General features: G+C 46.4%; 1 protein-coding gene across 1 annotated transcript; it reads left to right on the top strand.

Annotated features, from left to right (window-relative positions):
* Positions 1-9,518: 9,518 nt before the first annotated feature.
* Positions 9,519-18,691, top strand: FAM8A1 (family with sequence similarity 8 member A1). Its single transcript, XM_069853636.1, has 5 exons — positions 9,519-10,312; positions 14,221-14,341; positions 16,753-16,876; positions 17,090-17,229; positions 17,559-18,691. Exons 1-5 carry the CDS (start codon positions 9,529-9,531, stop codon positions 17,701-17,703), a joined length of 1,314 nt encoding a protein of 437 aa, XP_069709737.1. The 5' UTR covers positions 9,519-9,528; the 3' UTR covers positions 17,704-18,691.
* The last annotated feature ends 1,973 nt before the right edge of the window (positions 18,692-20,664 follow it).

The raw sequence follows: 20,664 nt of genomic DNA, 5'->3' as shown, positions 1-20,664 counted from the left end.
GTTGTTCAGACCTTGTTCCATTGCAGTGTTTGCCCATATGCTTTCTCCATCTTAAATGTTGCTTCAAAAGCTTGACTGAGAAAAAGTAGCTCCTCTTCTCATTTCATTATTATCATTTTTTCTGCCATAACCCGGCTGACAGTGAATAGCAGGTATTCTGCATGCTAGCAGGTAAACCTGAAGCTTCTTACACATACCTACAGTGACAGCCACAGAATTGAACTTTTCTCTCGCTTCTAGGAACACCTGTATCTTCCTGAGATTATGTCTAGGGAAATGAACCAGATCTGGTGCAAGTTTATAAGGTTTGCCTTGTATTTTTAGCTTTTCCCATTGTTTCCTTACATGGCTTTGAATGCATCCCTCCTGTGTTAGCAAGCCACAAGTGATCCACTCCATAATTCACTTGGATGTGCTTCACATCTATGAAATGGGCATCGCATACTTGTCATGATAAAGGGATTGTTTAATCCTTAAATCATAATATTAATTTGTTCCATAAAATAATCTCATTCTGGAGCATTCTGATCGGAAATACTGACTTGTTTTCATCCAGCATCAAATAGGGATCAAGACACGATACAGCAAGGGGAAGCCGCTTAATCCTTTGGAGGTATGATAAAATACAAGTATGAAATGCTTGATGATGAACAGAAAGCAGCAAGATAGCTCTGATCACTATGCAGGCAAAATCTTTTAGTTTCTCCTAGGGATTTAGCTCCACCTTCTGAAACAAACTGTGTGACGGCTGGGCTGATTCTTCTATGAAGCATTTGAACGCAAACTCCCTTGTGGCTAGACCTTTTCCTTAATACTGATGTTCCTGCAACACCTAAGACCAAAGTACATTCTTTTCCACTGGTTTCTTAGCAGGAGGAAGTCTTACCTAGTAACAGCGTGCGCTTGACAGTCTGAACACACCTGAGAGCTGTGTCAGAGGGCAGTGGCTTAAGAGATAAGGAAAAAGGCCTTGCTGGGACAATCCCAAGGTAATTGATTCTACTGGAGAAAAGGTTAGCAAGTCTGTGCATTACTGGACACCAGATAAATAGTAGAGACACTTTTAAAATATGCAGATAGCTTTTATCCAGTGCTATCAGTCAGCCACGTAACCAAAAAAAAATCTATACCCAGCTTTTGTCAGCTTTGGTCCTCACAAAAAAAATACTTGTCACACATTTTCAGTAGGCTGGTCTGTTCTTTCCCTCCAATCTGTCTTTAATTTCAAAAATATAAAGAGTGCTAAGCAAAATAAATCCAAGGTTCTGATTCTACCATACATTAATTCATGTACAATTAAAGGTTAAAACCCCATTTTCTGAAAAATTGAGTATATCTTGAGATAGAAACAGTCAACAAGCTGAAGAAGGAAGAGTTGATGAATCATCCTAACCATGATATGATTAGCTGTGTCCACAAAGTCTTCAGCAGCAAATTCAATCTATGTTTAATGGTTGACTCCAGCAAAGAGTGAACTGCCGAATGCTGAGCATTCCTAAGACCCTATTGATCATTTCTCTTTACTGTGTGCTGTCATACAAGATATGACCCTTGATTTCAGCCCTATACCACACTAAAATTGTGGTTATGCTTTAAACCAGTGCAGCTGTGAAAACGGAAGCAGATGAATTTGGTGCATATATTGATATGGAACAAATGTGTAAGGTGTAATTAGCCAGTTCATTTTTATAAACCTGTGTGGGTCAAATATCCACCATTATAGATGCTGTCACTCAGCCACTAAAATACATGCAAATGGGGAGGTTTTTTTACTAAACAGCCAAACGTACAAAGCTTTTTTTTCCTATGAAAACCTGCAACAGATCTTTCTTAAAGAGAACCTCTGTAAAAATACTCATTACAAGTACCTCATGAAGTTCAACAAGGGGAATTGCCAAGTCCTGCACCATGGGAACAACTACCTCATGCACCAGTCCATGCAGGGGCTGGCCACCTGGAGAGCAGCTTGGCAGAAGAGGACCTGGAAGTCCTGGTAGACACCAAGTTGACCACGAGCCAGCAATGTGCCCCTGATGGTATCCTGGGCTGCATAAGGAGGAGCATTGCCAGCAGGTCAAAGGAGTTGATCCTGACCCTCTGCTTAACACTGGTGAGGCTACACAATGGAGTGCTGTGTCCAGTTCTGTGCCCCTCCATAGAAGAGAGACATGGGCATCCGGGAGAGACACCAGTGAAGAACCACAGAGATGATGAAGGGACTGGAGCAACTCTCCTATGAGGAAAGGCTGAGAGAGCTGGCACTGTTCAGCCTGGAAAAAACAAGGCTCAGGGAGATCTGGTAACCTCTATGAACGCCTGAAGGGAGGGTACAATGAAGACGGAGCCAGGCCCTTTCCAGTGGTGCCCAGTGACAGGCTCAGAGGCAATGGGTACAAACCGAAACAGAGAAGGTTCCCTCTGAAAGTCAGGAAACACTTCTAAACTGTAAGCACTGGCACAGGTTGCCGGGGAGTTTGTGGACAGTCTTCCTCCTTGCAGATACTCAAAGGCCATCTGGACCAGTGCTGAGCAACCAGCTGGGGGTGATCCTGCTTGAGCAGTGGGGTTGGACCGGATGACCTCCAGAGATCCCTGCTAACCTCAGCCCTTCTGTGTTTCTGTGATACTTGCTTAGCTGTTTACAATATTGATAGCTAAGAACTGGTGGAAATGAGAAATATTGTGGTAGTGACTCTATGTACCCACCAGATGGCAGAAACCAGCTGTGGCCCAGGCTGTCACTGGGAGTAAAAAAATGCCCGACTGGAATATCCACAAAGGGCACGTATACCTTTTGTCAAAGAACAGGGAAATTCCACTCCCTAGAAGTCACTGTAAAAACATTGAAAGATTACTTTGATTTCGAAGTTATCATCTGGGTTAAAGGAGAAAGTTTGATTGGGATGGACAAGGAAGAAGAAAAAACAACTACTTGTTACCAATGATTAGTTTAATCTTCTGGTTTTTTGAACTCTTCTTAGTATATCTCCATTAAAAGTGCATTTTGAAAAAAATACTTGATTGAACTTCAAAGTAGTATTTAACAGAGCCATTGAAGAAGAGAGAGGTAAGTAATTTCAAGTCCACATTTGCAAACCAGAAATCTTTTCAATGTCCTAGGGAATCAGGCACTTGCTAAGGCTGCCCAGTGCTACGGTTGTTATAGGGGAGGGGAGGGGAGGGGAGGGGAGGGGAGGGGAGGGGAGGGGAGGGGAGGGGAGGGGAGGGAAGGGGAGGGAAGGGGAGGGAAGGGAAGGGAAGGGAAGGGAAGGGAAGGGAAGGGAAGGGAAGGGAAGGGAAGGGAAGGGAAGGGAAGGGAAGGGAAGGGAAGGGAAGGGAAGGGAAGGGAAGGGAAGGGAAGGGAAGGGAAGGGAAGGGAAGGGAAGGGAAGGGAAGGGAAGGGAAGGGAAGGGGCTTGAACTTGTTTCATACTGATTCAGCAATTCCTTGGTTTAAAAACCTGAGCAAAGATACATGTATGTCGCTCTGAACAGCAGCTAGATTTAGAGCAGACCAGTGCTCTCATTTCCTATTGACTATAAAGGATTCTTCACTCACAGATTGGGCTTTTCAGCATTACCTAATGTTACCTAAGATGAGATTCCAGATTTTCCTTAAACCTTAACTATTGCAATATCAGCTTTTAGATGGTTAACTCCCTCTTTTGATCTAGTTTAAAACATTTCCTCTTGCCTAAATCTCATTTCTACTTAAGAGGGTGGTTAACTGCCAGGGCATTTAACCACTTATTTTCATCATTGGTACAATGAACTACCTGAGATTATCTCCCCTTCTGACTCTGCTCATAAGAGAAAGCAAACTAATTTGGGAGAAATTGGTGCTGGAGAAGACTATAAGTACTCTCATCAAAACCTTAGTTCCCCACCGCTTTCAAGCCCTGTTGCTGCAGCATCTCTGTCATATGCATCCCAGAACAGAAAGGTTTGAATGCTTGCAGAATTTGTGGGTCTTTGGTGGGTTATTTTTTTAAGGCAGCAGAATGAAAAACTGACAACTGAAAAATTTGGGAGTAAGGAATTATTACACTGACTATGTCACCTATTACTCCCCTTCTCTCTGCTGTGTGTGACTGTTTCACCTTGAGTACCTACAATAATCACACAGTGAGTTCTAACTGGTTATGTCTGTGGAATGCTGCTGGTGACCCTAAAATTTACACGTGACTGGCATCCTGTGAGATCCTGTAATTGTACCTTAGAAACTGATCCGTCTTGCAAAACCTGTGGCCGCAGACACACACACAAATTAAAGGCCTGACCCTGTTTGGTCCTGAAAGGGTGTGGTGAAAATTCAATTTAAAAAAAGAATTGAATAGACAGTAGCTGATGACAGAAGAAGTTAAATACTGTAAAGGAAGAATATATTGTAAAGGAATTAAATATGGTAAAGCTCTGTTATGTTACTTTTACTTTCAGTTTTCCAAGCTACTTTTTCTGTTAGGATTTAATAATGTTAAGACCATGCCTTCTTCTATAGAATTGTCTACCTTCCTCCCTACCTCCCTCCCACCCTTTCTTCCTTTCTCTCCTTCTTTCTTTCCTTCCTTCCTTCTTTGTCCCTCCTGATCAAGCTAAAACTTGCTGGTTTCAGCCAGGTCTATGCTACAAAACATAAGCCAGAGTAATTAGAACCACATTTGTATAGAAGTCTGGAGAAGATGAGACTGAGGGGCGATCTAATTGCTCTAATTGTTAAAGGAGCTTGTAGCAAGGTGGGTGCTGGTCTCTTCACCCAAGTAACAAGCGACAGGATGAGAGGAAATGGCCTCGAGTTTTGCCAGGTGAGGTTTACACTAGATATTAGGAAAAATTCTTTAATGAAAGAGTAGTGAAGCATTGGCACATGCTGCCCAGGGAAGTAGTGGAGTGACCATCCCTGCAGATGTTCAAAAAGTGTGTAGATGTGGTGCTTCAGGACGTATTTTTTTAGTCATGATGGTGGTGGTTTGACAATTGGACTTGATAATCTTTGAAGTCGTTCCCAACCTTAATGATTCTATGATTCTATATCTACATAATGAGTGTCAGCACCAAACATAACTGCATTTAATGAGGGTTATATGGGTTACTTGCTTCTTGATTCACCTCAGATTGTCTACATGAGAGACTGACACTGTAGAAACTATTTCAGTTTTTAAACAAGGTAAGGTTACATGGAAAAATAGTGTATTTGTTTTATTCTATCAGAGAAAGAGGTAGAGACTCCTGGGTTTTTTTCAGCTGTGCTGTTCGCTTTGTTAAAAATGGGAACCAGTCGAGTGTTCACAATCCATATTACCAGTTCATTCAGCATGGAGCTCTGGTAACATCTCTGTTATGCAGAACTTGTGGTCTGTCTGAGGTGAGCACACAGGAACCTTAAATATTACAAATTTATTTGGAGAACTGAGTTTAAGCTTGCTGTAGAGCTCCTGGCTCTTTGTGCAGGAGAAAATATGAGGAAATAGAAAATAGGAGAAAATAGAGGAAATGATGAAAAAGGGGGAGATGGAAATCCCCAACATAAGAAGGACATGGAACTGTTCAAACAGGTCCAGAGGAGGGCTATAAGGATGATCAGAGGGCTGGAGTACCTCTGCTATGAAGACAGGCTGAGAGAGCTGGGGTTGTTCAGCCTGGAGAATGGAAGGCTCCAGGGAGACCTTAGAGCAGTTTCCAGTACCTGAAGGTGCTACGGGAAAGCTGGGAAGGGACTGTTTACAAGGGCATGGAGTGACAGGAAAAGGAGGAACAGCTTTGAATTGGAAGGGGAAGATTTAGACTAGACATCTGGAAGAAATTCTTCACTGTGTGGGTGGTGAGGCACTGGCACAGGTTGCCCACAGAAGCTGTGGCTGCCCCATCCCTGGAGGTGTTCAAGGCCAGGTTGGATGGGGCTTTAAACAACACAGACTGGTGGAAGGTGTCCCTGCCCATGGCGGGGGGGTTTGAACTGGACAATCTTGTAAGGTCCCTTCCAACTCAAACCATTCTGTGATTCTATGATGTGAAACTGTATAAGTACACAAGCGCCTTTTCCGCTCTCGGAACAATTTCAACACTCTTCCTATTAGCGAAGAGAAAGTGTTTAGGAAGCTGCCAGGGGTCAGGCATGACGGCTGCAACCAAAACAGCCTTTCCCCATCTCAAATGCAACGTCAGGCAGAGCTGGCTCCGAAGCTCCAAATTAGCAAGAGATTTGGCTCTTCTGAAGCTCATAATCCCATTAAAATTAGTCCTTGGAAAGTAATAGAATATACATAAGATTTCTGGGAAAATTTATGCATGTAATACGTTCTGTCCCCAGCTCTTGCCCTGCTGCACGTGATCGATGGAGATCACTCCCATATACTGCCCAGGCCTGATTAAGGGGTGCTTGTGTTGTACCCCTGAGCAAACCAATGTGAGCTGCTATGCAGAATGCAGTGTCTGTACTAATATCTAATCTAATCCTGGGAGTTAATGAACAGTCAAGTCCTCTCCTTTTGTGATATTTGAGGACTAGAACTATGGGAAAGCATGAAGACTGCAGGAGACTGGCATCTGGCCAGTACTTCAGGAGCCAAAAAAGATGGGAGGTCAAGATAACCCTTATTTTGAACGTTTTATGGAAACTTCATAGGAGGGGTTTTGATGATAACATGGTAAAAGGATAACATGACTTTGCAGAAGAGAATAAAACATACATATGTGGGGAGTCCTGTAAAGTGAGTCTCTAATATCTTTAGCTCTTTGGAAGATTGATCTAACAGTCTCTGTAGGTCCTGTAGGCAGCTACTGGAACTGTTTTCTGTAGCTCCTGTCAAACCTAAATGTTTCTCAAGTCTGTTTTAGAAAAGAATCATAGAACGGTTTGGGTTGAAAAGACATTTAAGATCATTGACTCCAACCCTTAACCCAGCACTGCCAGGTCCACCACCAAACCACATCCCTAAGCACTGTCACAGAATCAGAGAAACATCAAAGGGGGACAGATGCCAGAAATAGGGTGGGGGGCTGCTTTGCAGATCTCAGGCTCAATGAGGGACTGTGGGGAGCATGTGTGATGGGGAGGACACCTATTATAATTAGTATTGGGAAATGTGGTTAATATGCATAATTCTCCCCACTGGAGAGGTGGGCCTGTGTGAACCTCATGCAGTTCACAGGTCCTGCACCTGGGTTGGGGCAATCCACGGTTTCAATACAGGATGGGGGATGATATGATTGAGAGCAGCCCTGCAGAGAAGGACTTGGGGGTGCTGGTAGGTCAGAAGCTCAACATGAGCTGGCAATGCAGCCCAGAAGGCCAACCGTATCCTGGGCTGCATCAAGGGAAGCATGGCCAGCAGGTCATGGGAGGTGATTCTGCCGCTCTGTTCTGCCCCTCCAGACTTTATCTGGAGTATTGTGTCCAGTTCTGGAATCCTCAACAGAAGAAAGATATGGAGCTGCTGGAACGAGTCCAGAGGAAGCTACAAAGATCATCCAAGGCCTGGAACACCTCTGCTATGAGGACAGGCTGAAAGAGCTGGGGTTGTTCAGCCTGGAGAAGAGAGGGCTCCAAGGAGAAATTACAGCAGCTTCCAGTACCTGAAGGCGCTACAGGAAAGCTGGGGAGGGACTTTTAACAAGGGCATAGGGTGATAGGACAAGGGGGAATGGCTTTAAATTGTAAAGAGGAAAATTTAGACTAGACATTGGGAAGAAATTCTTCACTGTGTGGGTGGTGAGACACTGGCACAGGTAGCCCAGGGAAGATGTGGATGCCCCATCCCTGGAAGTGTTCAAGTAGACTGTGACCACAGCCTTTCCCTCATCCAGTAAACGGGTCACCTTGTCATAGAAGGCAATCAGGTTAGTTTGGCGGGACCTGCCTTTCATGAACCTGTGTTGACTTGGCCTGATCACCCGGTTCTCTTGCATGTGCTGTGTGATAGCACTCAAGATGACCTGTTCCATGACTTTCCCCAGCATTGAGGTCAGACTGACAGGCCTGTAGTTCCCTGGATCCTCCCTCCAACCCTTCTTATAGATGGGTATAACATCAGCCAGCCTCCAGTCAAGGTGGAACTTACCCAGTCAGGCAGGACTGATGGAAGATGACATAAAGGGGTTTGGCAAGTGCGTCCACCAGTTCCCTCAATACCCTCGGGTAGATTCCATCCGGCCCCAAGGACTTGTGAATGTCTAATTGGCCAAGCAGGTCTCCAGTCACCTCCTCTTGGATCCCTGGAGCTTTGTTCTGCTCTCCCTCCCTGTCTTCTGGCTCAGGAGTCTGAGTACTCAGAGAACATCATACCTTTCTATTAAAGACTGAGGCAAAGAAGGCATTATCTCAGCCTTGTCCTCATCCCCTGTCACAGCTGTTCCCTTTGCATCCAATAAAGCCTGATACTCCCTGGTCCTCCTTTTACTACTGATGTATTTGTATAAAGGTTTTTTTATTATCTTCCACAGAATTGGCCAGTCTGAGTTCTAGTTGGGCTTTGGCCCTTCTGATTTCTCTCTGCATGATCTCACTTATCCCTGTAGTCCTCCCGAGATGACTGCGCTTCTTCCAACACTCATGGATTTTCCTCTTTTTTTATTTTTTTTTATATCCACCCAGATCTCTCTGCTCAGCCAATCTGGTTTTCTTCCCTGACAGCTCATTTTTCAGCACATGAGGATGGCCTGCTCTTATGCCACCAGGATTTCCTTCTTATAGAGCACCCAGCCCTCATGGGCTCCCTTGCCCTTAAGGACGATCTCCCATGGGACTTCATGAACCAGCCTTATGAACAGCACAACGTCTGCCCTCTGGATAGTCCAAGGAGGCTGTTCTGCTGGCCCCCTCCTTACTTCTCCTAGAACTGCAAATTCTATCATCTCATGATCGCTGTGCCCAAGGTGTCCTCCAGCCGCCACATCTCCCTCAACACTTTCTCTGTTGACCAACAGGTCCAGCAGGGCACCTTCCCTGGTCGGTTCATTCACCACTTGTGTCAGGAACTTGTCTTCCACGCACTGCAGGAACCTCCTGGACAGCTTCCTTTCTGCTGTATTATACTTCCAGCAGACATCTTCACACTGAGGGTGGTGAGGCACCGGCACAGGTTGCCCAGGGAAGCTGTGGACACCCCACCCCTGGAGGTGTTCGAGGCCAGGTTGGATGGGGCTCTAAACAACTTGGTCTGGTGGGAGGTGTCCCTGCCCATGGCAGCGGGGTGGAACCGGGTGATCTTTAAGGTCCCTTCCAACCCAAACCATTCTATGATTCTACGATTCTATCCATCAAGCTGAAGTCGCCCACAAGGACGAAGGCCAGCGACCACAAGCCCTCTCCCAGACGCCTGCAGAACATCCCCTCAGCCCCTTCTCCCTGTCTTGGGGGCGCCCTGCCACCTCCCACCAGGACACCCGCCCCGCTGGGCGCCCTCTGACCTCGCCCCCCTTCCTGGGCCCAGGGATGACGTCCTCCCCGCAGCCCCGCAGGCCGCCCCCCCGCTCCCCCCCCGCCCCCCGGGCAGCCCCGCCCCGCGGCGCCTGCGCGGAGACACCGGCCGACATGGCGGAGCCCGGCGCGGGCGCTGGGGCGGCCCGGGGGGCTGGAGCTGCCGCCGCCGCTGGGGCTGGAGCAGGAACGGGGGCTAGTGGTGCTGCTGGTGTTGAAGCCGGGGCTGGATCTGGTGGTGTTGGTGCTGCTGCTGCCGCTGCTAGTGGCGCTGAGGCCAGGGCTGGTGGAGCTGGGGCTGGTGCTGCTTCTGCTACTGCTACTGCTAGGGCTGGAGCTGCGGCTGGTGCAGTTGGTGGGGCCGGGGCTCCTAGAGCTAGGGCTGGTGCAGCCGGAGGGGCTGGAGCTGGGGCTGAAGCAGCTGGGGGGGCTGGGGCTGGTGCCGTCTGTGGGGCTGGTGCAGCTCCTGCAGCTGGGGCCGAAGCAGCTGGTGGGGCTGGTGCAGCTCCTGGAGCTGGGACTGAAGCAGCTGGTGGGGCGGGTGCAGCTGCTGGAGTTGGGGCTGAAGCAGCTGCTGGAGGTGGGGCTGAAGTAGCTGCTGGAGCTGGAGCCGATGCGGCTGCTGGAGCTGCCGGGGCTGGAGCCGGCGCGTCCCCCGCGGGCGGTGGCGGGGCGAAGCCGCTGAGCGCGGCCGAGTACGCGCGGCGGGTGCAGCAGTGGCTGTGGGACTCGTACTGCGGGTGCCTGGGCTGGCCGGGGGGCTGCCCGCCCGCGCTCCTCGCCGCGCCGCCCGCCCCCGTCTACCTGCTCGCCGCCCCCGCCTGGCCCGCGCCCCCCCCGCGCCCCCCGGACACAGCGCCCCCCGCCGGCGGCCCCCGGCACAGCGCCCGCCCGGCAGGTCAGCGGGGACCGGGGGGGCGGTGCGAGTGTCCCGGCGGGGGGGGGTTGGTGTGGGTGTCTGTGTCCCCAGCAGTGTCTGTGCCCCCAATGTCTGTACATGCAGTGCTACAGATAGGAGAAGTCTGGCTGGAAAGCTGCCTGGAGGAGAAGGATCTGGGGGTGTTGATGGCAGCGACTGAACATGAGCCAGCAGTGTGCCCAGGTGGCCAAGAAGGCCAATGGCATCTTGGCTTGTATCAGAAATGGCGTGACCAGCAGGTCCAGGGAGGTTATTCTCCCTCTGTACTCAGCACTGGTGAGACCGCTCCTTGAATACTGTGTTCAGTTCTGGGCCCCTCACCACAAGAAGGATGTTGAGGCTCTGGAGTGAGTCCAGAGAAGAGCAACAAAGCTGGTGAAGGGGCTGGAGAACAGGCCTTATGAGGAGTGGCTGAGAGAGCTGGGGTTGTTTAGCCTGGAGAAGAGGAGGCTGAGGGGAGACCTCATTGCTCTCTCCAACTACCTGAAAGGAGGTTGTAGAGAGGAGGGAGCTGGGCTCTTCTCCCAAGTGACAGGGGACAGGACAAGAGGGAATGGCCTCAAGTTCCGCCAGGGGAGGTTCAGGCTGGACATCAGGAAAAAATTTTTCACAGAAAGTGTCATTGGGCACTGGAACAGGCTGCCCAGGGAGGTGTTTGAGTCACCTTCCCTGGAGGTGTTTAAAAGTCGGGTTAGTGAGGTGCTCAGGGGTATGGTTTGGTGGTTGATAGGAATGGTTGGACTCAATGATCCTGGGGGTACTTTCCAACCTAGTGATTCTGTGATTCTGTTTTCCCCCTAGACAATGGGGTGTGTGTGCCCAGGGTGTGTGTGTGTCCAGCGTGAGTGTCCCCAACAGCAGTGTCTCTCCCCACAGCATCTTTGTGCCCACCAGCATGTGTGTGTGTCCCAACAGCGTGTGTATTCCCTAAACCAGTGTGTGTGTGTGTCCCCACAGCATCTCTGTACCCACAAGCATGTGTGTGTCCACAGCATCTGCGTGTGCCCTCCAGCATATGTGTGTATCTGCGTCCCCGATGACGTGTCTGTCCCCAACAACAGTGTGTGTGTGTCCCCACAGTGTCTCTGTGTGTCCACCAGCATTTGTGTGTGTCCCCCCACCAGCGTGTGTTTCCCCCAGCATGTGTCCCCTTCCCTCCGGCCTATCATGTCCCCCACCAGCATGTGTCAGTCCCCCCCAGCAGTGTATGTCCCAGCAGCACATGTGCATCCCCACCAGTGTTTCCCCCCAAGAGCATGTCCCCACCAGTGTGCATGTGTCCCTTACCCCACAGCATGTGTTTGTCCCCACTTCCCCACAGCGTGTCCCATCACCCCAACTGCATGTCCCACCCCCAGCACCACCTGTGTTCCCCCTGGACCCTCGCTGTGGTCCTGGAAATGGGAGCTGGAAGCTGGGGGGTTTGCAGCTTTGAGGGTCGAGGACCCAGGTGTGCGGCTGTGCCCTATGGAGGGTGATAGCCCAGTTACCATGTATGTCAATCCAGAACTTGATCCATAATCAGATTTAAGAGGGTTGGCTCACCTGAACGGCTTGGAACTTCAGCACTGGTAAAGATGTTTTCATGGATATGAAGGGGCTTGGTTTTTTCCAGTGAGGCTTATTCTTGTGGTCACAGGCTTGTAATGCATCTCTGTCTACATGCAGCCTGTTAGTTTAGACTTAATCATCCAAACTTTATCAGTTCTGGTGGGCTCTCTCAGTGCTCAAATATAGTAATTTAATGGAATGGAAGCAGAGAAGCAAGAACTAGCTTACATTCAACAAGTGAGGTAAACAACAACCTGTTAGGTCTGGAAATATTGAAGCCTCTGCATAGCAGTGCTTCTGTTTATATTTGTTCAAGAGTAAGACAAACTTGTTCTGATCACAGCAGTGATAAAACCTGGAGCACAAACATTTCAAGTGGAGGAGTGCCTAGCAGACATTGCTTTGGGTGTTTGGTGATACCTGGAGTAAGGGTAGAGAACTGTGGAGCAGAACGCTGCAGAAGGACTCTGAGGAGAAGCCAGGGCTCTTTTCTTTCTGCGGGGCGAAGTCCAGCATTGCTGATCCGTAATGCTGGTTATAAGCCCAGTGGCTGGGTGCCAGGTGAAAACATGAAAACATGTACAATGAAAGTGTAAAAAAAGTTGTTTTTTCTTTCTTTTAAAGGGAAGAGAGTCTGGCTTCTGAACTTGCTTTTTTCTTGTGGCTTTAAGCAGCTGTTGTGTAAACAAGGTTATAACACAGAGTAGTATTTTCTTTAATTGTGCAGTGTTCCGGAGTTATAGATTGCTTATAAACAGATATTGCGGGTCATAGAGAATATAGGCAAAGGCCAGGCTGAAATGGTTCTTGGATTTTTACTTAGCTTCAGGAACTGATTCTTTATGTTAAAGGTAATTTAGGGCATAAATAGGATTATTCTGCTGCTGGACATGGTTATTCTGAATACTAAATATTGGTGCAACACCCAGCCTTCCTAAGGGAATTCTGTATGCGATACAGCGATAGGAAATGATTATAAACATAGACTGTTGTGCCAGTGCTTTGGCTTCGGATTGCAAGTGCATGTATCTGGAGCAGCTAAAGTGATTACAGCTCCTTCTTTTCCGCTCAGATTATTGCCCACACAGCAGGCTTGGCAGGGTGGGTCACGTATCCGTCCCAATGCCGCGGCCGTTTACAGCCCAGCGTGCTTATGTAAGCTGGAATAAGGGACAGCTCATGGTAATGTTGGAGATCTTTAACTAGGGTATCACGAAGTGGAACTGGTCCCCGCCTCTTCCAGTTCATTCTGCCCGCGAGTGTGTGTCAGAGCAGCAATGCTAACAGCACTCTGGGCAGGAGCAGGCTCTTCACGGATCTAGTGATTTAAGACACTTCCTCCCCTCGCCCTTCCCTGCCTTCCTGCAGGAAATTACTCCTCTCCTGCTGGGAAGAGAAGAGCAAAAAGTGTGCTCAAGCCTCCCCTGCTCTGCCAGGCTGACGAGCACAAAGCCATGGTTGTTACCGCTAGGCTAATGTATGATCCCAGACTCTGAGCTGAGAGGGATGTGTGCTGCATCGCGCTGTCCCTGCCATACGAATAGCAACTCCTGGCAAAATAGTGGATTTTTGGTAGGAGGAACATCTGAATGACATGTTTTATTGTAGTAAAAGACATCTCTAGGAATGTTTGTGCCAGGTATGGCCAGTATATTCATCCACTCCTGTTTCTGGGTTTGACTTGATATGACAGGTTGCCCAGAGAAGCTGTGGCTGCCCCATCCCTGCAGGTGTTCAAGGCCAGGTTGGATGGGGCTGTGAGCAATCTGATCCGGTGGGAGGTGTCCCTGCCCATGGTAGGGGGGGTGGAACTGGGTGATCTTTTAAGGTCCCTTCCAACCGAAACCATTCTGTGATTGTATGGACGTGGGCTGTGTTTTAGTGAGCTGTTACTTGGTGCATATGGAAGCCTTGCTGCTGAGTGATTGAAGAGTTATGGTAGATGCAAGATCTAACTTTCCTTTTATCCGAACTCTCAGATTTACTTTAAATCTGCCTTTACGAAACCATTCTAAACAAACACAGAAATTGATGCATCTTCAATGGACTTCAATTCTTTAGTGAGGTGGGATTTTGCCTGTAATCCTAATTATGAGAGCACTCAAGAATTCTGAGAGAGCTTGGTTTAATTTAAGAAGGTTCATATAATTGAGTATAAATGATTCAGATATTTTTTATTAATACACTCTTAAAAGTTTTCTCAGAGAAGATGTGAGTTGAGACCAAGATCTGGATAATGTTCTTGCAGTGAGGTTAATGTGGAACATACTTTAGGTGAAAGTTTGAACTTTGTCAGTGCAGTAAAACCCGGGTGACATTAACTCTTTCTGTTACAGGTCGGGAGTTCATTATCCCTTCGCTGGCGCACAGGTTCATAGCAGAGATGGTGGATTTTTTTATTCTGTTCTTCATAAAGGCGACCATTGTTTTAAGTATTATGCACCTCAGCGGAATAAAGTAAGTTGAATGATTTAATGCTTTGTTATACACAGCTTTAAGCCCTTTGTGTTCTTTGAGGTGTCATGTTTTATGTATGGTTTACTCCTGTGTGGCACTTAGATATCTGTCAGAAGTTGAGGGAAAAGCACTGCTAGGTTAACTTCCTTTCAAATCCTTCCTGATTTCGGTCAGCTGATGGAAACAAAGAATTTGTACAGATGTCTTCATAGGCTTGCAAACTCCTTACTCTTCACGATGAGGGCGGTGAGGCACTGGCACAGGTTGCCCGGGGAAGCTGTGGCTGCCCTATCCCTGGAGATATTCAAGGCCAGGCTGGATGGGGCCTTGGGCAGCCTGGTCTGGTGGGAGGTGTCCCTGCCTATTGCAGGGGGGTGGAACTGGATGGGCTTTAAGGTCCTTTCCAACCCAAACTATTCTATGATCGATAAGACGTGCTCTTATTTTTGGGAGGCAATAGCAAGATTTTTTTTTTTTACAAGTCCTTTAAAAATTTCAAAGCAAAAAACATTGACAAATTCATTTTAAATGGCCTTTAAATATGTCCTGCATCTGGCTAGGATGGAGTTAATTTTCTTCTGTGGTGCTGTGTTTTAGATTTGTGACCAAAACAATGCCAGCCCACAAAAAAACACTGTCCAGATCCTGCACCTCAGATATGTCTGTACTTTAAAGAAACAGCTTGGTTGCTAGGAGTGCTGCTATCCTGCAGCCTCTGCTGAGCATCAGTTGGGTTTTGTAAAAAGTATGATTAGGCATCGTGTGTATCAACTGTGCACTAGACTGAAAGATTCTTCATTTCATATTTTATATTCAGATGTAATCATTTACCTCAACGACTATTTCTTGTTTATCTTCTGCTTTAACTGTGAATACCTTAATCCATAGCTCATTTAGTACTTCTGCTTTGGTGGGTGTAATCAAATATTTCAGTCTTATGAGGAGATGAGAGCTTGGTGTAGTCACTAATTCCATTACTGTACAAACATATTTAAGATTCCAAGTTTTTTGGTAGAGAACCTTCTAGATGTTTCTACTGGAAGGTGTCCCTGCCCATGGCGGGAGGGTTGGAACTGGATGATCTTTAAGGTCCCTTCCAACCCAAACCATTCTATGATTCTACGAAATATTGACTGGCTGTGAACTGATACTGTACAGTTATCACCTTTCAGACATCCTAAACTGCTTCTTCAAAGGTGCTTGCAAGAGGGTCAGGTCCAAAGCAATAAATACATTGGTGTAAATCATCAGTGGTTTTGTTCAGATAAGCAATTAAAATGCCAAACTCTCGGTTCTGTTTAGTTGCCAAAATCTCCAGCTCTAACCTGACAGCTTGTTTCCATTTTCATTTTAGTAGGCTGAGAATGATACAAAAGGAAGCACTGGAGAGGTGGGGAACAAATATATGTGTATTGCTTCTGTAGTGAAGGTGATGGAAAGAGAGAGAATCCTTTTCAATTCATTACAGTATCTTCAACACTACTGCTTTTGCAAGAGCCAATAAGTTGCTTACAAGTAACTCCAGAGAAATATTCTGTTTGTTTGGTTGGGGTTTTTTTGTACTTGTGAGGGGTGATGTGCTTGATGTTAGGCTGGGGAAGTATGAATAAAGAGGAAGGCAAATAGTAAAATTACAGGAGGGCTTGGTTTGATGTGGGACTGCACGTTTCTGTGTAATAATTCTCACTTTGATGTGTCAGTGAAAAGTCCTTGCCTATATACATGTTGCAGGTACAGACATTCCAGGCGTCAGATTGGAGAGTTCACCTTGTGAAATTGTGCAGCTAACTCAAAACTGATACTCCGCATAGCTTCATTAGAGTAAAAAACCTGAACGTTTCCATTGCTTTAGGTTCAGAACTTCCATCTCGTGTGCCAAGGTGCCTGCCTCTAGAAGAGTGTGGTGAGCACTAAAGACCACGGAGAATAAGGAACTTCATTCAGAGGACAGGTCTCCTTTGCTTGCTTAGAGAGCCTTGCAACTTCTTCCTTGTATTTGTAGGGAGGAGTGCCTTCTTTTCTTTTCCCTTGAGAGTTCCTCTAAGGAAGAGACTTGGATACTTTCCACTTATACAGAATTAGATGATCGCATGCAGAATCTCTTGTTTATCTCCCAAGAAGCAGGAGAGTGTTCAGAACGATTCTGCAGCTCGCTACCCAGGGACACCATTGTGCAAAAGTGCTAATAAAGAATCATCTTTTCTTAATGAAAATGATAAAACAAACTAAGCAGCAACTTGGAAGGAAAACCACTGTTCTGAACTTTAAAGGCTCGTTCAGTTTCAGAGAAGCAAGGGAGCTTTTGTTCTTTTACTAATACCAGAACTGAAGGAGCGAATTCTAGTGTTTAAAAGGAATAACATTGGTATTGGGAGAAAGATGATTTTAAAGTTCTGTCTCATTTTTTACAGGGACATCTCTAAATTTGCCATGCATTACATAATTGAGGAAATAGATGAAGATACGTCCATGGAGGATTTGCAGAAGATGATGGTGGTAGCGCTTATCTACAGGCTGCTAGTCTGCTTCTATGAGGTAACTACTCATAAGCATCAACTCCTATAATTAATAGTTGTCAGTTGTTGAATGAACGTTTAAGATATTCTGTCACCGCTGGCCTATAAAGCAAATCCTCTTTCAGTATTTTGGATGATGTTGGAGCTTAGGACGTTCATGGAGCTTTGAGGAAACCTGAGGCCAGTCAACAAGGTGGTGGTGTGTGGAATTGAAATAACGTTTCTTTTCCAGATCATCTGCATTTGGGGAGCAGGTGGAGCAACCCCAGGGAAATTCTTGCTTGGACTGCGAGTTGTGACGTGCGATACATCCGTCCTGGTTGCGCCCAGCCGTGTGTTAGTCATTCCCTCTTCCAACGTCAGCATGACAACGTAAGTGCTCTGAGCTCAGTCACATGGCTTCAAGTTCATAGTGTGGAAAGCGTGCGATCTGGGGAGAAACATCATTCCTTTACTGTTGGTCTTCGCAATAACTGGATTGCGAGAGCTATTGTCAGATTCTGTGATCCAAGAATAAAACAGCAGTTACTCATTCACGCAAATATTTTTCGGGTTAGGTGATGAAATAATCTCTTCTGAACTCTGGAGATTGATTTTTTTGGTGCTCTGTAAAACAGAGGCACTAAACTTGAAATTAAAACAACCACTGAAATAAACAGAAAAATGAAAGCAAGGCACCGAATGTTTTGTTCTCGTTTCAGGTCCACAATACGAGCTTTGATCAAGAATTTTTCCATTGCTTCATTTTTTCCTGCATTTATTACGCTGCTGTTTTTCCAGCATAACAGAACAGCCTACGATATCGTGGCAGGGACTATTGTGGTCAGAAGAAATGGAGTCAGATGATATCAAAAGATGGGATTTCCAGACTGGTTTTGAATATCCCCTCCTACCCCAGTGAACACAGACCTACCCCAAAACTGAAATTGAGGTGTCTATCAGAATCTTTTGCCCAAATTAAATGGGAACTGATGCAGAAGCTAAAGAATATGTTTTGCTCCAGGATGATGCCAGCAGCTACCTTTGAAGTATTGGAGTTTTCATAAATGCCAAAGAAGTTGGGAGAAAAGATAGGTGTTAACTCTGGAAGTATTAACCTCTGGTGAGAAACAAAGTAGCTGTTTTCTTTGTTGGACTGTGGAAAGCAGATACCTAGAAATACTCGACCATAAAAAAAGTCTTGCTTCTGCAGTGTTGGATGTTGGCAGGTAATGAGGAACTCAAGTTATTTCCCAAGCAGTTGCCCAAGTCCTACAATAAACTCTCTGAGGGGAAGAGCCCTGCAGTATTAGTGAGGAAATCACATTAATTCCATTGCCGTGTGTGTAGAAAGCAACGAGCAGTGTTTATCGTATCCCTTGTTACTGCTTCACAGATCATATTCCCCCACACGTTTAAGTATTTTATCAGAAAAGTGATGTGAAAAGTTTTTTTTGCATGGTTGTCTTAGGCATTGTCACTTCCTCCACATGATAAGCTAACGAAGAGGTGAAATAACAGCCGCTTGTGCTCTGGGAAGGGTGCGTTACACAGTGTTACTGAATTAGCATGTGTCCCTAACCTCGGAGCTATGAACAGTATGGATCACACTCATGGAAGTAACTTTTCCGCTTCTGTTCGGAGTGAGAGCACTCGTCCATTTTTTGCATATAATACCAAGCAAAACAACCAACTGTGTTTCAGGAGCATGCAGAAAACATTAACTGAAACGTGTTACAAGTGTAAACCTCTGACGTACAAATAGCAGTTATTTTCACTTTATAATTCTGGCTAATTGTACATTCAGAATAACTTATATACTGAATAAAGAAGCCTAATATTTTGCATGATTACATAGCTTTGGAAATGTTTGTTCTCATGTCAGTAGTATCTTGGGAAAGGAATATAAGCAAAACTGTTAAAGTTTTATTAAAATCTGAGTAGGAGTTTGGAATTCTGCTGGAGCCCTGTGTTTGTGCCTTCCTCCCTCAGGTGTAACCTGCTACTCCGTGGCTGAGGTTCTCACCCTCCCTTCAGTTTGGGGCAGTGGTTTTGCTGACTATACAAATTATACAATCACAGAATCATTACACTGGAAAAGATCTTTGAGATCAATTCCAACCATAACTGTCCAGTATTAAACCAGATCCCTAAGCACTTCATCTGCCCCTCTTCTAAACACCTCCAGGAATGGGGACTCAACCACCTCCCTGGGCAGCCTCTGCCAGTGCCTGAAATTTCTGTGAAGAAATTTTTCCTGATATCCAGTCTGAACCTCCCCTGGTGCAGCTTGAGGCCATTCCCTCTTGTCCTGTCACTTGGGAGAAGAGACCAACACCTACCTCTCCGCAACCTCCTTTCAGGTAGTTGTAGAACATGATAAGGTGCCCCCTCAGTCTCCTCCGGGCTAAACAGCTCCAGTTTCCCCAAGAGCTTGGTTCTCTCTCGTCTCCATGTGAAATAACTCATCAGTCATTTGTTAATATTCTGCAATACCTTAGTTTGACAACTGGTGTTCTTCTGTTTCTAAATACAGTGTTCTGATCTTCAGTTATGATGTTTCAGAACCAGATCCACTGCTTATTAGTGGGAGAACAACATTTTCCCATCAGTTACCTTTCCAGAATGACGTCACTACCTTTTTAGATAGTGACTTTTAGATATTTCTTAAGTAAAATAAGGTGTCTCTGCTAGAGGCATGATTTTAAAGTCTTTACCTAATCAGAAAGTGTACCTGCACCAAAATACCTCATCGCTTCGAGGGTTACAGTTTTTTTCACACTAGTAATTTACTAGTGAACAAAAAGACTTGCCGTACCTTAACAGGCCACAAGAAAGCTGGGGACTTTTCGTAAGGACATGGATTGATAGGACATGGGGGGAAGATTTAGATTAGACATTGGGAAGAATTTCTTCACCATGAGGGTGGTGAGACACTGGTGCAGGTTGCCCAGGGAAGCTGTGGCTGCCCCATCCCTGGAGGTGTTCAAGGCCAGGTTGGATGGGGCCTTGGGCAGCCTAGTCTGGTGGGAGGTGTCCCTACCCATGGCAGGGGGGTGGAACTGGATGATCCTTAAGGTCCCTTTCAACCCAAACCCTTCTGTGATCTTAAATCTTCAATTAGCATTAAAGCAACATTGCCAACATGCGTTACTGATATAAAAATGTCTCAACAATAAATGGCAATAAGCAGGCCTGATGAAAGCCCTCCTTTGAGGGTGTTGGGCCGCTTTAAGTGAGGATGTTTAGCTGAAACAGAACTTCTGAGATATTGTTTAGCTGTTCTTCCAAAGCATTCTGCTCTTAATTCACATTAAGAGCTCAGGCATGGCAATGAACCAACCAGAAACCAAAGCTGCCTGTTCGTAGGATGAGCACCTGGCAGGGGATAGAGCCAAGGCAAAAAACCGAGATCTGGCGCGCTTTAGATTTAGACACCTGGAAATACATAACTACATGTGAATCCCTGCACAGCTACAGTGGCAGGATGTGACTGAGGAGCAGCTTATGTGTGTGCCTTTAAATTCTCATTGCTGAATATTTTTCTATTTATAGAAATAGCGATGTGGAACACTATAGGAGACCCCCACGAAAACAAAAGTTAGCCTTTGGCTCCTTCATGGTTAGCAAAGCATGCCATTCCATAATAGCGGCACCTGCACCTGTGCATGTGCCAAGCAGCAGTGGGGTGAAGGCAGAAATGCTGCCAAAACCCCCCCAGTGACGCTTCGGAAGACCTTTAAAGCTCTGGCAACTAACACATATCTTATCCATTTTAGTTGGAGCAAGCAATCGTTGTCTCAACAACAAACTGAATGCTGGTGTTAG

This window comes from Phaenicophaeus curvirostris, chromosome 3 (assembly GCF_032191515.1).
Source record: "Phaenicophaeus curvirostris isolate KB17595 chromosome 3, BPBGC_Pcur_1.0, whole genome shotgun sequence".
NCBI classification, from domain to species: Eukaryota; Metazoa; Chordata; class Aves; order Cuculiformes; family Cuculidae; genus Phaenicophaeus; species Phaenicophaeus curvirostris.
The sequence above is the reverse complement of the archived record's forward strand: the minus strand, read 5'-3'. Positions and strand labels throughout refer to the sequence as shown.